This window comes from Rhinolophus hipposideros (genome assembly GCF_964194185.1).
Source record: "Rhinolophus hipposideros genome assembly, chromosome: X".
NCBI classification, from domain to species: Eukaryota; Metazoa; Chordata; class Mammalia; order Chiroptera; family Rhinolophidae; genus Rhinolophus; species Rhinolophus hipposideros.
In genome coordinates, this window is record NC_138046.1 from 24,363,743 (window position 1) to 24,380,258 (window position 16,516).

General features: G+C 36.0%; 1 protein-coding gene and 1 pseudogene across 4 annotated transcripts in view; both read left to right on the plus strand.

Moving 5' to 3' along the window:
* MBNL3 (muscleblind like splicing regulator 3) overlaps positions 1-16,516 on the plus strand; it is a 137,786-nt gene that overhangs the window by 52,696 nt on the left and 68,574 nt on the right. For all 3 annotated transcript variants that reach the window (XR_013992973.1, XM_081043216.1, XM_081043221.1), the window contains exon 2: positions 13,861-14,769. Coding sequence is in view for 2 of the 3 variants with exons in the window: in XM_081043216.1 (XP_080899342.1) it covers positions 14,593-14,769 (177 nt within the window). In the remaining variant the exon portion in view is untranslated. The remainder of the gene's footprint in view (positions 1-13,860; positions 14,770-16,516) is intronic.
* On the plus strand, positions 5,716-8,009 carry LOC308495302 (cold shock domain-containing protein E1-like; annotated as a pseudogene). Its single transcript has one exon. The product of its transcript is annotated as a cold shock domain-containing protein E1-like (transcript).

Genomic DNA, 16,516 nt, shown 5'->3' on the forward strand with positions numbered 1-16,516 from the left:
CATGTTTCTCTACCCACTTTTCATGCTGGGCCGACATGATTCACTGCCTGTCCTGGCCTAACAGAGCCTGTGAACTGGAGAGAAACACTCTGACTTTAATCCACTTTCTTTCATCTTTTGTTCTTCCAGAGTATGTCGGATACATAAACTTTGCTTTGATTGTGTGTTGTAGGCCACTTAAATAAAATGATTTTCCAAGGGTAGATCATTGTTACCATACCGCATTTATGGCCACTAAGTTTCTACTCTGCTTAAAATCTTTGAGAGAGGCTCAGGTTTCTATAACAAATATACACTCCTTGAGTCACTTTCAAGGTCCTTCAGAAACGACCCACACATTATTTCTCTTCCATTGTACGAACCTGCCATCGCACCCAGCCCACGTCTGCTCACCATCCTACAAATATCAGGTGCCTAATCTTCTCTTCTCACCCTCATTCGTGCTGTTCCTCTTTCCAGAAATGCTCTCTGCCCCTCCACCCTCACCTAGGTCCTTCTCATTCTTTAAGGCCCAACTCCACTTTCTCCTCTTTTAGTACTCTTGACTACTCCAGGCCTCAGTGACATTTGCTTCTCAGAAATCTCATTGCATTTATTGTTAATGTTACTGAATTTTGCTCTCAGTTCTCGACATCGTTTGCTATTATTTCATATCATGCTGTTCTTGCCTCTCCAATTCGGTAGAGGCTACTTGAGAGCAGAGCTAGTGTCTTAGAGCTCTTCTGATTCCCTAGAAGCATGTGACACAACTCTGTGCATATAGTTGGTGTATAATTGTTTGTTGATTGATTGATGTTTTCCCACATGAATATTTTAAAAGCTTCATTTGCTTGAATTTTAGGGAATGATAATACATATTTGCTAAATGAATAAAACGAATGATTAATATGTTTCTTTGTTTATTTTCACTCTCCCCTCATCCCCATCCATGGCCCACCAATTGATTGTATGATTCTCAGGACAAGGATTTTATCTTGTTCACCTTGTATCCCTAGCACCTTGATCAGTGCCTGGGTCATATCAGATTCCCAATAAATATTTGTGGAATGAATATTCAGCAAAATCACCCTGCATATATTAAATTCAGTCAGCCTTGTGATTCATTTTGTATTTCACTCATTTCAATTACTTGAACATTATAGGACATGAATTGCCAAATATGTTAAGTTCCCATTGTCTTCAAGTTTAAATCCAGTTTTGGGTGAATGAAGATCTTTTAATGGCACTGGGACTTCTGTCCCATGCACATAAACAAGCAATTTACCTGTGTTGTTTAACAACAACTGCTTAGAATCCTGGTTTTAAGTTGTTTTTATATTATATTGGATTAGTTTAAAATATTTAAATGACATTTATTAGTAAGTTCTCATAATTTCGTATACTATTTAAAAAGAGACAAACCTTAAAAAAAAAAAAAGGATGAACTTCTTTTACAAAAACCAGTCAGATACATTGCTAAAACTGTTTGAAAGAGACACTGTAGCACCTGTTTGTTTTCCTTTCTATGACCATATGTATGAGCTAAGGTGGGTCTTTTAAGTTCTTTATGAAATGGAATAACTTAACTGCTTTTTGTAAAAGGTATATTAAATTTATTAGTCTGGGAGTTTTGTGAGAAAATGCAGTGAAGCTTTAGAAAAAAACTTAATGAAAAAGTTCTGCACATAGACAAAAGATATCATTTTTACAGCTTTTTTTTTTTTACAGAAAACTCAGTTTTCCATAGGATGCCTATGAAATCATGGTTTCCATCTGCAGTGCTAAGCACCTCTAATGTGCCTTAAAGAATGTGTATTGGTGGACCACTAATGAAAACACGTGAGGGAAATAGGACTTGAAGCAAATTCGAAAACTTGAAAGCTTTTAAACCTTGTCAGCCTGCCAATTCAAGTAGTGTGTGGCAGGTGTGTCATATATTTGTGGAGCCAAAATAAATGGCCACAAGAAATTCCGAGGTAATATAGATGTAAGGAAAGCTTAAAATGGAAAGAAAGAAAACATTGTTTTCATTGTTTATTCAGGAGCTTGATGAATGCATTTAAAGATTTTGCTTTAGGTGCCAAATAGTATCTTTGTGATCTTCTTGGACCAGGCATTGGCAATGTTTCTGTTATGTGCTGGCTTGTGGAGAGAAAACAAAAGAAAGGAGGAGACAAGGAAAATGTAGGAAAAGTGGGGCAAAAGTAGCTGCTGGCAGAGATCTTGCAAACAGCTCTGTAACAAGTTACTATTTCCATTAGATCAGTGGAAAATGTTTATTTCTTTTGTTTTACCAAGAAAACTTCCATGAGAAAAGGTGTGAATCCTTAAAAAATACGTAATCTACTTTTTAAAAAGGAAACACAAAAATGAATCTAAATATAATTTTAAAGCTAAAAACTTTTATATTTTCCTTATGTTTTGTCTTATGTAGAATTCTTATAGATGACCATTAATTAAAAGTCAAAATTAACTTTTATTTTCAAGGATGAAAACTTTCGGAATGTTTCTTCCTACAGCCCGAAGTGCAATGTTCTCCACTCCCCACTCCCAGTTCAGTTTCATCACACCAATTGTTGGGCAAACACATTCCAAAGATTAACCTACTCCCCAAAGATATAGACAGAAATCATTTGGGTATTCCAAATTTTTACTCTAAATCCAGGATAAGATCTTGCTACTATCAAATGAGCAGGGATAGACCATTATTTATGGAAACTAAATGCTCTATAGGTCAAGAATCCCAGGTATTAACATTCCAATTTGAAAGCTAGAATTGTGAGAAAATACTCACCTTCATTTATCTAATAGATTCAAAACTAACAGAGGTGGTCAAAGCTCAGACAACCTAGAGGGTGCTCATCTGACAAAACTCCTTGCTAGCATCGTACAACATAAGGGTTAATGTTAAATTATCATTTAATCTTTGACTTTTCAAATAGGAATCCTAGGGAATGTTGTAACACTCTAACTTCCAATGAGAAAACAGGGCCAGGAAAACAGTAAGACATGATCTCTACCCTCAAGGAATTTACAGTCTAATTATGGAGAAAAATGAAGGACTATAATTGAAGAATGTGATACATGCCATGAGAGAAACACAATATTTTGATATGGTTAAGAGAGTGAGCTCTGGACTCAGACTGCCTGGGTTTGAACCATGATTTGGTAACCTACTAGTAACATAAAACTGAGCAAATTAAATCACCAAATCGTTCTCCTCCTTTGTTTCCCCATCGGTAAAATGGGGACAGTAGTACACTCTCTAAGAGGAATCTGGAGAGCACTAAGACCCAATGTAATTCTGAGATATTCCTTTTGGTGACTCATTTCTATGCATTAGTGTTTGAGTGTGTGTTTAAGAATGTTCTTAAGTCACAGTGCTTGGTGTACCATTCATGGTAAATTAGAGGCCAATATTGAACTCAGAGTACCTAGCGTCTGCTTCCAGAACTTTATAAACTCTCAAAATCATTTCACTTCTCTGTTCCTTAAGTTTCTTCTCTTTTTAAATGAGCAATGGAAGTTCCATGACAGTGGGGAACTTATCAGTCTTGTTCAACATCTAGAATAGTACCTGGCACATAGTAGATAATGGATAAGTATTGGTGCAGCACAACTCAGGGATACTATTGATGGTGATATAACAGTTAGGAACATAATTTTTTAAATTTTATTAAATTTATTGGGGTGACTGGTTAATAAAATTATATAGGTTTCAAGTGTACAATTCTATAATACATTATCTGTATATTGCATTGTATGTTCACCACCCAAAGTCAAATCTCCTTTCTTCACCATATATTTGTCCCCCTTCACCCTTTTCTACCTATCCCCCATCTCCTTATCCATCTAGTAACTACCATACTGTTGTCTGTGTCTATGAGGTTTTGTTTGTTTGTTTTATTAGTTTGTTGCTTGCAGTTTTATATCCCACATATGAGTGAAATCATATGGTTCTTCTTCTGTTTGACTTAATTCACTTAGCATAATAATCTCAAGATCTATCCATGTTGTTGCAAATGGCAATATTTCATCTTTTATTATGGCAGAGTAATATTCCTTTATATATATGTTTCACATCTTCTTTATCCAATCATCTATCGAAGAACACTTTGGTCGTTTCAATGTCTTGGCCACCATGAATAATGCTGCAATTAACATAGGGGTACATATATACCTTTATGGATAAATGTTTTCAGATTTTTGGGGTAGATACCCAGAAGAGGGATTGCATTGCTGGGTCATATGGTAATTCTATTCTTAATTTTTTGAGGAACCTCCACACTGCCTTCCATAGCAGCTACACCAATCTTCATTCCTACCAACAGTGTATGAGGGCTCATTTTTCTCCACAACTTCTCCAACATTTGTTATTACTTGTTTTGTTAATAATAGCCGTTCTAGCATGTGTAAGATGGTATCTCATTGTGGTTTTGATTTGCATTTCCCTAATAGGTAGTGAAGTTGAGCATATTTTCATATATCTGTTGGCCATTTGTATGTCTTTTTGGGAGAAGTGTCTGTTCAGGTTCTCTGCCCGTTTTATAATTGGATTATATGGTTTTTTGTTGTTGAGTTGTATGAGTGCTTTATGTATTCTGGATATTAACCCCTTATTGGAGCTGTTGTTTGCAAATGTTTTCTCCCATTCAATTGGCTGCGTCTTTGTTTTGTAAATGGTTCCTTTTTCTGTGCAAAAGCTTTTTAGTTTGCTGTAGTCCCACTTATTTATTTTTTTCTTTTATTTCTCTTTCCTGAGGTCAAATTCATAAAATCCTCTCTAAGACCAAGGTCCATAAGTTTAGTACCTATGCTTTCTTCTATGCGATTTATTGTTTCAGGTCTTATGTTTAGGTCTTTGACTCATTTTGAATTGATGTTTGTGTATGGTGACAAATAACCATTTAGTTTCATTCTTTTGCATGCAGCTTTCTAATTTTTTCAGCACCATTTATTGAAGAAGCTTTCTTTTTTGCATTATATGTTTTTGGCCCCTTTGTTGTAAATTATTTGCCCATATATATATGGGTTTATTTCTGTATTCTCAATTCTATTCCATTGGTCTGTGTGTCTGGTTTCTTGCTAATACCATGCTGTTTTGATTATTGTTGCCCTGTAGTACAAGCCGAAGTCAGGGAGTGTGATACCTCCAGCATTATTCTTTTTTCTTAGGATTGCTTTGACTATTCTGGGTCTTTTGTGGTTCCATACAATACTGATTTTTTTTCTATTTTTTAAAAATTCCATTTGGATTGTGATGGTGATGCATTAAATCTGTATATTGCGGTATGTACTGGGCCGTGCTACTTATGGCAGCATTGGAGAGGGAGGTACTAAGCTGTTGGGTATGAAGTGTAACAGAACAGACTTTACCATTTGAAAATTGTGGTTTCAAGTTCAGATCAGGCATGGAACAAACCTCAAAATAACGAAGAAGACCAGAGAAGATTACACTTAAGTTAAATACACAACACTTGATCTGAAACAAGAAGTTTGTGCCTTCTCAACAGCTTTGAAGGAGCACTTCCCACTGCTGCTAGAAGTGTTTGTTTTCTTCAGTGCTGTGCTGTGAGATTGCCCAGTGCAGCCGCAGTTGTATTCTTTTTTAGCTTGATAGATAATTTTCTCATATTTTTTTTCAGTACTAGCAACTTTCATCCTTTGAAATGTGTGCTGAAAAAAAAAGAATCAGCAATCACTACTGAAAGTGCAATATTTGATTATCACTGTGAGATGAACTTTGATCCAGACCTTCTCCACAACAATGGACACAATGGGTACCCCAATGGTACTTCAGCAGCACTGCGTGAAAGTGGGATTATTGAAAAACTCCTAACCTCTTACAGATTTATTCAGTGTTCAGAACATCAAGTTGGACTTTTCTTCCACTGTTCACAGTGTAATGGCAATCTGCAGGACTTAAAAGTAGGATATAATGTTGAATTTGAAGTATCATATGACTGGTGGACTGGGAAAACCATTACTGTTAAACTGGTGAAGATAAAACCAGAAATCCTCCCTGAAGAACAAATGGATGGACAAGAAGTGTTTGATCTGACTTAAACCCCTGAAGATGTGGAAGGGAATGTTCAGCTGGAACCGGAGATAAAATAAACTTTGTAATTGATAACAATAAACATACTGGTGCTGTACGTGCTTAAAGTATTATGCTGTTGAAAAAGAAACAAGCCTGCTGTCAGGGAATAGTTTGTGCCATGAAGGAGGCACTTGGCTTTACTGAAAGCGGTGATGTTGTAAAAGAGATATTATTTTGCTGTAGTGAAGTTAAGGTGACTTAGAAGCATTACAGCCTGGATATAATGTGGAATTCACAATCAACGACAGAAATGGTAAAGAAGTTGCAACAGCTGTCAGATTATTGCCTCAAGGAACAATCATTTTTGAAGATGTCAGCATTGAAAATTTTGAAGGAACTATAAACCAAAGTTATCTCCAAAATGCCTCGAATGATCCATTACCAGGATGGATCACAAAGTTGACTTTGTGATTCCTGAAGAACTTCCCTTTGGAGACAAACATACAAAATCCAAAGTGACCCTGTTGGAAGGTGACCATGTCAGGTTTCATATTTCAAAAGATCGATGTGACAAATTAGAATGAGCAATCAACACAGAAGTTCTATCAAATACATTTCAGTTCACTAATGAAGCCAGAGAAATGGGTGTAATTGTTGCCATGAGAGATGGTTTGGTTTCATAGAGCGTGCGGACCATGATGCTCATATGTTCTTCCACTATAGTAAAGTTCTGGATGGGAGCCAGCTCCATATTGCAGATGAAGCAGAGTTTACTGTGGTTCCTGATATGCTCTCTGCCCAAAGAAATCATGCTATTAGGATTAAAAAGCTTCCCAAGGGCACGGTTTCATGCCATTCCCATTCAGATCATCATTTTCTGAGCACTGTAGAAAAAGAAGCTACTTTTTCCAGTCCTAAAATCACTAGCCCAAATAAAGCAAAGAAAAGGAGGCTGAGGATGGTGTTGTTGCATATAATGATTATGGGGTGAAACTGACTATTGCTTTTCAAGGATGTGGAAAGATCTACTTCTCAAATAGGAGATACGGTTGAATTTAGTATTAGTGACAAACAGACCTGGACAGCAGATTATAACTTGTGTGCAGCTTTTAGGTCGTATTTCTAACTCCAAGAACCTTTTGGGTTATGTGGCGACTTTGAAGGATAATTTTCATTGAAGGATTCATTGAAACAGCCAATCATGATAAGGAAATCTTTTTCTATTACAGTGAGTTCTCTGGTGATGCCAATAACCTGGAACTGGGGGACATGGTCGAGCACAACTTGTCCAGTGGCATGGACAACAAAGTCAGTGTAGAAAAAGTCAACAAAACACATTCGGTGAATGGCATTACTGAGGAAGCTAATCCTATCATCTACTGTGGTGAAGTCATTCGCCCCTTGAAAAGTGTTCATCCAACAGAGATTTAACACTAAGGAATAATTGAGATCGTGGAGGAGGGGGATATAAAAGGTGAGGTCTACTTGTATCCATTTTACATAATTGGAATGGCCAACAAAGGGGATCGCCTGCAGAAAGAGGAGAGTGTCAAGTTCCCATTGTGTGTCCTGGGCCAAAATGCACAAACTGGCCTACAACATCACACTCCTGCGGAGGGCCACAGTGGAGTGTATGAAAGATCAGTTTGGCTTCATTAACTATGAAGTAGGAGAGAGCAAGAAGCTCATTTTCCATGCGAAAGCAGTTCAGGATGGCATTGAGCTACAGGCTGGAGATAAGGTGGAATTGTCATTGATTCTTAATCAGTGCACTGGCAAGTGCAGTGCTTATGATGTTTGGCAAGTCTGTGAGGGCCCCAAGGCTGTTGCAGTTCTACAACTTGATAGGTTGGTCAATCGCTTGCCCAACATCACCCTGGATGACTCCAGTGCTCCTCGCCTAATGGTTCTTTGTCAGCCAAAGGGATCAGATAAGTCAATGGAATTTGGTGCAGAAACAAAGATCCATCAGGCTGGTGTCATTGACTAATCACATCCACGAAACACATCATTAATCCACTATGATCAAGTTGGGGGGATTCTAGTGAAGGGTTCTGAATATCTCCCTCTTTATCCCTCCCAAAATCTACAATACTTATTCTATTTAGCTATTACACCAGTTTTAACACCTTCCTCATGATATGTTTAAAATAAATAAATAAATTTAAGAAAACCATTTTATAATAATGCACAGTTGCAACTTTGAAAACTTAAGGTGGCACCTTATAGTATCAACTTTTGGAGCCTTATTTGGTGCATTTAGTGCAACTGGTAATTGCAAAATCCTCTTCACCTGTATAAGTGAAAAGTGTACTGTTATCTTGTTCACCTTATGAAATTCCGCACTTTATATTTAGTATGTACTCTGCCTTCATTACTTCTGGCACTTAGCACTTTTGCCTTACTTCTGCCTTAGCACTCAGTCGTACTCTTTTCTTTCCTGTTCATTATGCTTTAGTTCTGAAGACCATATGAGGGTAGACTATATTAAAAATTACAAAAATTTGTATAGGCAAACCATTTTCTTAAGTTGATGGTCAAATGTTAAAATGTTATTTTTCATATCATTTACAATCTTGTCACAGTCCACTTAATGAAGTTTGGTTAGATTTCAATGAAAATTATCTTCCAGAGGATTTTTTTTCCCACTGGGATGGGAGGGGGGATAAATTTGAGTACAATTAGTATGTATGGTGCAGAAATTCATGCAAATGAGGTGTGCCAGCAGTGTGATAATTTAAATGTATTTAAACAAAAACAAAAAAGGGCAAATGCACAAACTTGCTGCTGCTTAGATCATTGAAGCTTCTAGGACCCAGTTTCTTTTACTGATTTAAAAACTAAATAAATAAATTAAAAGTTGTACCTGAAATGAATCTTTTGATTTTTTGTTTCTTTGTTTGTTTTTATAAGTAGCTGCCTTGTTCCTGTGTCCTGTAAAATACAGGCACTTGACCCTTGTAGCTTCTGTTTAACTTTATATTATGGGAACGGATTGGTCTGATTTCTTGGCCCTCATCTTGAATTGCCCACATACAGGACAAGGTCCCTGGCCAGTGTAGTGAAGGCTTTGTCCACAAGGTGACAAGGGTCAGCTCAAGGGATGTGGGGGAGGGACGTTTTATCTTCTCCGTTGTCATTCGAAGTTTTGATCTCTGAGTAAAGAGGCCATTTATCTTTGTAAACACAAAACATTTTTGCTTTCTCCAATTTTGTTAATGGTGAAAGAATCGAAGAGAATAAAGTTTTACTGATTTGGAGGAAAAATCTGCATATTACTTTGGGTAATATGGCCTTTTAATTTTTTTTTTTTGTCTTTATGGATAAATGTTTTCAGATTTTTTGGCTAGATACCCAGGAGAGGGATTGCTGGGTTATATGGTGATTTTTTTTATTGGGGTGACAATTGTTATTGTCATTAACAATTGGCCTTTTTAATTTAACTATGTTGATTTTTCAAATCCATGAACATAGAATATTTTTCCATTTCTTTGCGTCTTCTTCAATTTCTTTTAATACTGTCTTGTAGTTTTCAGTGTATAGGTCCTTCACATACTTTAGTAAGTTTATTCCCAGGTATTTTATTCTCTTGGGGTATGAATGTAATTTTGAGAAGGAATAATGAATACTACACAAAAATGACTGGCTTTTCTTGTTTAAGATTCCCAAGAGAGATAAGAGATAAGAAATGATCTCTATTACAGTTCTCTGCTGGAATCTAAACATGAGTTTTGGAGTCAGAGGATCTTGCCTCGACTTGTGGCTCTACTGCTTAAGGCTTTGTGACATCAGATAAGTAACCTCTACGAGCTTCATTTCCTCCATCAGTATTTTTTGGTTATCACCCATGCTTCAGGATATTTTTTAGAACTCCAATGAATGATCAATGAAATAAAATCACTTGTGAAGTGCAAATACTATACAAATACAAATGTACTAAGCAATGGTAACTTTTCATAGTCTATATTAGAGGACTATAAATCATAAAAAGCAAAATTGTATTTCTATTACTCAGGTCTAAGGTAGTGAAGATAAAGCTGTATTGTCCCCAAAACAAGGTTGATCTTCTTTAAAATACAGGGGAAAATGCACCCCCTTCCTGTCTTTTATATACAGTCAGACCAGCAGAGTTGTGTGAGAGAATGTATTTCCATCGTCACACCAGCTCCCTTTAGTTATTGCACCTAGCTTCTGCACCAGCTCCAAAAATAGTTCCAGTCTGTAGGAAGACATGCACTGGCTAGAACTGTTTTGAGGAATTGGCTAGGGTCCCATCAGGGATTACAGGCCTACTTAATAAAAAGAAGAAAATTCCTTCTTTGATTCCCTCTGTCTTACATAAAATTCATGGCCAGAGTTGAATTTCTGTTTTCATTTTTCATTTGTGAAAGCTCAAAATTCAAGTTTATTATTTATTATCTGTTTCTATACTTCATGGACCTCTGTAAAAAAAATATTTCTCCAGACCCTCACTCCTCACTGTTTGTATTCTGAGCAAATTATATATATATATGTGTGTGTGTGTGTGTGTGTGTGTGTGTGTGTGTGTGTATGTATATATATAATATATTATATAGATATAATATATATTATATAGATATATATATTATATAGATATTCATATATATATGAATAATATATTTCTTTTGGGGTTATTTTTCTTTCAAATGTGTTCAATCTGCCTATATGATTTAGTTGGATTAAATTTTAATAATTTTAATATTTTTTAATGTAAACTTACAAACTCACAGAATATACTCTAAATTTTAGAGTACTTTCCGTTATACGCTGTCATGTACAGTATGGGAACTAATTTACTCTTGAAATTCAACTTAATATCACTACTTAGAAGTATTTGTGTTTAAGGAGAATCTAAGAAAGATTGGGGTAACCAATACCATCACTCACGAGGCTTTCTTTTTGGTTGTCATGTCTCTGTAGACATTTAAAAATATAATAACCTTATTAATGTATAATACACATACTATCGAGTTCACCCATTTAAAGTGTACAAGGTAGTGAGTGGATTTTAGTATATTCAAAAATTGTGCAACCATCACCACTATCTAATTCCAGAATATTGTAATCATCCCAATGGAAACCTCCTACTCATTAAGAAATTACTCTAGGGGCCAGCCCCGGGGCTCAGGCAGTTAGAGCTCCATGCTCCTAACTCCGAAAGTTGCCGGTTTGATTCCCACATGGGCCAGTGGGCTCTCAACCACAAGGTTGCCAGTTAAATTCCTCGAGTCCCGCAAGGGATGGTGGACTCCTCCCCCTGCAACGAAGATTGAACACGGCACCTTGAGCTGAGCTGCTGCTAAGCTCCCAAATGGCTCAGTTGGTTGGAGTGCATCCTCTCAACCACAAGGTTGCCAGTTCGATTCCGCGACTCTCGCAAGGGATGGTGGGCAGCACCCCCTGCAACTAGCAGTGGCAACCGGACCTGGAGCTGAGCTGCGCCCTCCACAACTAAGACTGAAAGGACAACAACTTGACTTGGAAACAAGTCCTGGAAGTGCACACTGTTCCCCAATAAAGTCCTGTTCCCCTTCCCCAATAAAATCTTTTTAAAAGAAGGGATTATATATATATAATCTACTTTCTGCCCTCTCCCAGGCCTTCACAACCACTACTTTGCTTTCTAACTATGATTGTCTATTCTGGATATTTAATATAAATAGAACCATACAATATGTGGCCCTTGTGACTGGCTTCTTCCATTTAACATGTTTTCAAGGTTCATTCATATTGTAACATGTATCAGGACTTCATTTTTCCTTTTGATGGTGGAATAGTATTCTCTTTTGTGGATATATCACATTTTGTTTATCCATTCATCTATTGATGGGCACTTGAGTTTTCTCCATCTCTTGGCTATTGTGAACAGTGCTGCTATGAACATGAGTGTACAAACATCTCTTTGAGACCCTGCTTTCAATTATTTGGGTAAATACCTAGGTGTAGAAGTGCTAGGTCATATGGTAAATATTTAACGTTTTGAGGAACTGTCAGACCGTTTGCCACAGCAGCTGCACTATTTTACATTCCCACAAGCAATGTATGACAGTTCCAATTTTTCTCTTTTTTATTATAGCCATCCAAATGGGTGTGAAGTGGTATCACATTGTGATTTTCATGTGCATTTCCCCCATCCAGCTATTTTAATATATATATATATATATATATATATATATATATATATATATATATATATATATTTTAAATGTTTTTCTGGAGGTCATTTGCCTGACAGACGACCTTCGCCCTCTAGAACATGGTCCTGCATGAAACTTATTGCGAAAGGGCCCCAAAACCAGTAAAAGCAGTTGTAGACCTTCTGCATGAAAGCCTTGCACTTTGCTCCCTTAGGCCTCTCACTTAGTGAGTAACTCTTATTCAACATTCATGATTGGCTATTATATTTTCCAGAAGGGAGACAGACAATCCACTATGGCAGATATTGTGGCAGAAAGAGAAGTAACAGAAGTGACAATAATCTACCACTGAAGGAGGAGAACTATAATGCTTCCCAAGACATGTATGACCCCAAGTCTTCAACTTGACCAAATTTTGTTCAGTATTTTCTAAGAAGGCAAAGCTACATATAATACATTTTAGAAAGATTTCCATGAATGACTCAGAGAAGCACATTTTCCTCTTGAATGGATAATCTTGTGTGAATTTTCTAGATACTTAATTTACCAATGGTATCTGAATACTTAGGTGATATTGAGCTTCATCTTGAATGTGGAAAGGACAAATAGATTTAGATTCTATAAAGTTATTGAAGATATTGTTTTAAAAAGTAAATGAGATGTTTTCAAGAACTTTAGTTCTATTTCTGATGAAGTTAACAATTAGTTGATTTGTCTGGTACTCCAAGCTTACTTTAGCTTCAGAAAAATCCCTGTTATTTCGGTATGTGTTCTGGGCTCAATGCCAATAAATTAACCTTTCATCTGTCTTATCAGCTGAGTTGCTTGAAGTTGTTGCTGGTTGACACTGGGTTAAACTGCAAACCTTAAAGCTGCAGAATATTTAATGTATGAGTGAACAGTGCTTTCTGTCTCACTTATATATATAGACTGAAACCTCCTTCTGAGTTGTCCCAATATCCCTTCATAGAAACTAATAACTAATAGTGCATGCAGAGAAAATAAAATCCAGCATCTTTTCAAAGGATTTCTTTACCTGAAGCACATTTTACATTTCCATCCTCTTTGCTATCTCATTTACAGTGGGTCTCCAGCTAGTTATGTCATGACCATTTTATGTGATCATCAGCAACTAAATTTCAAATACACACACAGAGTTCCCTCTTAGAGCAACTTAAATTTTCTTACCAATTACTGTTTTCTGGATTTTGACAGTAGATAATCAAGCCTGCGATCAGAACATAGTAAAGCCAGTTTAAAGACAAGTCTTTGGTAACCTCTAAAAGCTGGAGACATACAGGCGGATCGTGACTGCATAAAGGACTGTCATGTCAGGTTCTAGCGTTTTTCTGTGCAGTGGACCCCAAAATAAATTTCTGCCCCAAAACAGATCAAAATGAAGCATTCTTTTTCCCCCATGGGTTGTCGCTGGGTGTTGTGCTGCAACAGTAAATCTACTGTTATTTACTGTTAATAAGGAAAAAGTTATTTCCTTTTACTATGCACAGTTGTACACTGGGAAATGCCCATTTTATTGACAATGGCTGACTGTACTTTGTTGTGTTGTCAGTATGTAGATGCTTCCTGTTTTAAATAGGATATGGTTACTTCTTTTCCAAATCTAGGGTTTAAATCAGAAACATTGTATTATATTAGCTAATTTTATTTTATTTTTTATTGCAGGCTTCTGAAAAAGTGTGTTTTCTGAAAACTCTGCTGATTGGATTCCACTCTACAGCTATTTCTTTACAAACCCCACTCCCTACCACCACCACCCCCCAAAAAAACCCTGGTGTGCTTGTAGTTCACTTTCAGCAAATATCCATTCTTTTTTTTCTTTGATTCTCAGTTTTTCATAGTCAATTTTCCTCTTCCCGATTTTACAGCAAAAAAAATTTTCTTACAGTTGTACCATCCTTACCAATCTTAATCTTTAAAGGCAAGAAATAGAAAAACTTTTCTCCCCTTGAACTGAGACTATTCCACAAATTGAAGGGCAGCCAACAGCATATGCTTTTTGCAAGAATAATTGAAAACATCAACTGGAGAACAGAGTTCTTTTAAAAGTCTTACCAGTTATTTGAAGTAACTTTGGCAGAAGAAAAAATAAAACACTCAGTAACTTAACCTTTACAGTTGCCTTTTTAGGGTTTGGTCTCTAATTTGAATTTTAGTTATTCTGATACACTTTTTATTTTATGATTGGCTTTTTGTTTGACTAAACCTAATTTAACTTAAATGAAAACCTAAGTGCTAACAAAAACAAACCAAACCAAACCAAACCAAAACAAAACATTTCACCAAAGCAAACTGTGATCTCTTTATATTTAGTTTGAACTCATTTTTAATCTTTTAGCAAGAGCAGTAATACTGCCCTAGAGAGGGTGTGCACTTGATTTTAATTTTGCTTTCAATATGACGGCTGTCAATGTTGCCCTGGTTCGTGATACCAAGTGGCTGACTTTAGAAGTCTGTAGAGAATTTCAGAGAGGAACTTGCTCTCGAGCTGATGCCGACTGCAAGTTTGCCCATCCACCAAGAGTTTGCCATGTGGAAAATGGTCGTGTGGTGGCTTGTTTTGATTCTTTAAAGGTAAGTCTCATCTAAATGTGCATCGTGTTGGATATAAATCTATTGATTTCTGTTTTTCTGAAATATGACTGCTTTGAAATTGGTAAAGTTAATAAGAGCATGAAAGTGGTTAACTTTTGTTTGTTCTTTAAGACAGGATGGAGACTTTGTGTTTGTAGAACTAAGCCAGACTAAATCCCACCCCATCAAAGTCCACTGATCAAGAGAGACAGACTTAAAGAAAAGAATTTCAAGAATTTTTGTAGGAATGAGAAATTGCAGCCTTGCCATACTTCTTTGTGTACGATTTAGGTTTTGAATTCAGTGATCATAATCATATAACCAGAGAAGCCTTTTACTGAATTATGGCTTATTATCTATGTTATCAAAATACACTTGACAGGGACCAGTCAGCTTTCAGAGGAAAAATAAAGTCAGACCAAGAAAGTATAAGACGAAAATCTCACTATCCAGAAAGAAAATGATGGCATTTTGAAGTTTCTTAGTCAAAGTATATTTTGAATGTTTAACTTAAATATATTGTTACAAAACTAGGTTCACTAGTTTTCTCTTCCTAAACTACTTATTGACCAATTTCAGATTTGTGAGTACATTTGATAAGGAAAGTTCTATCGTCAAGGTCATCAAACCCTAATAATATGTATTAGAGGATAAACAAAATTTGAGAGCAAATGAGATATTATGTAGAATAGAACATATATGATTGCAGAACAAGAAAATGCACTGATTTTCATGTTTTCTTCATAGTTATTCTTAAATTAAGGATAAACATGTACAAATTAAAGTATAGGAGTAAAGTAATAGATTACTAGTTTAATTAATAAGATTTGTTAGGATGCATTCAAGATTTTTCTTTCAAAATATGTCAAAATGAATTAAGCTTACTAAGAACCTTTTCAATTTCTTGATGTTGTTTTATCCTCATCACAACCAGTTTTACCTCATTAACATTTTTATTTATGGATGCATTGGCTAATAGAGATGTATTCCTTCATGTGATCTTTTCTTTGGAAAACATTTTATCAAGTGATATCCTACTTAAGTAGTTTTACTTATTTTGTGGTTACTAGTTTTTGTTGCAGATCATTCCAATTCAAGAATGGATACTTGTTATTATAAAGATAATGGTAATTCCTACTATTGAAAATGTCTGGATTGCTTTCATTTGCAGCAGATATTAGGATTGAGGGGCTTATTCTGTTTTCTTCATTTCACATTTTATCTACAATTATTTTGTGTATTATTCAAATCTACTGCTGCAGGACTGGGCAGTGCAATGAAGTAGAAAAGAGCACTGGGTTAGTTGGGGTGTGGCAAGGTGTCTTTCATTCAGTCCATATAGAGGGTCTGGCACTGCACTAGGCACTTTACATATGTTGTTTCAGGAGCTCTGGGGTACAGTCCAAGTCCCACTGCTGACCTCAGCTACTTAATCTGACAAAGCTTGAGTTACTTCATCTCTAACAGATGGGTAATTATCCTCTACTTAACCTCCATGATGTTTGTGGAGATTCCAATAAGATAACATAAATGAAAATCCATTGTATCACTATGAAAGTGAATTAAATGAGAGTTATCTTCTTACCATTAACTACGTGTTTTTTTTTAGGAGTCTTCAAAACAATTCTACTTAGGGTTTATTATTTAAAACTCAAACTCATGGTGCAAGTGTATATGGCACAGTCTAGTTGCTATGATTGTAATGTTACATCTTCAAGCTAAGTATCAGTTTTTATGGTTTATTCTT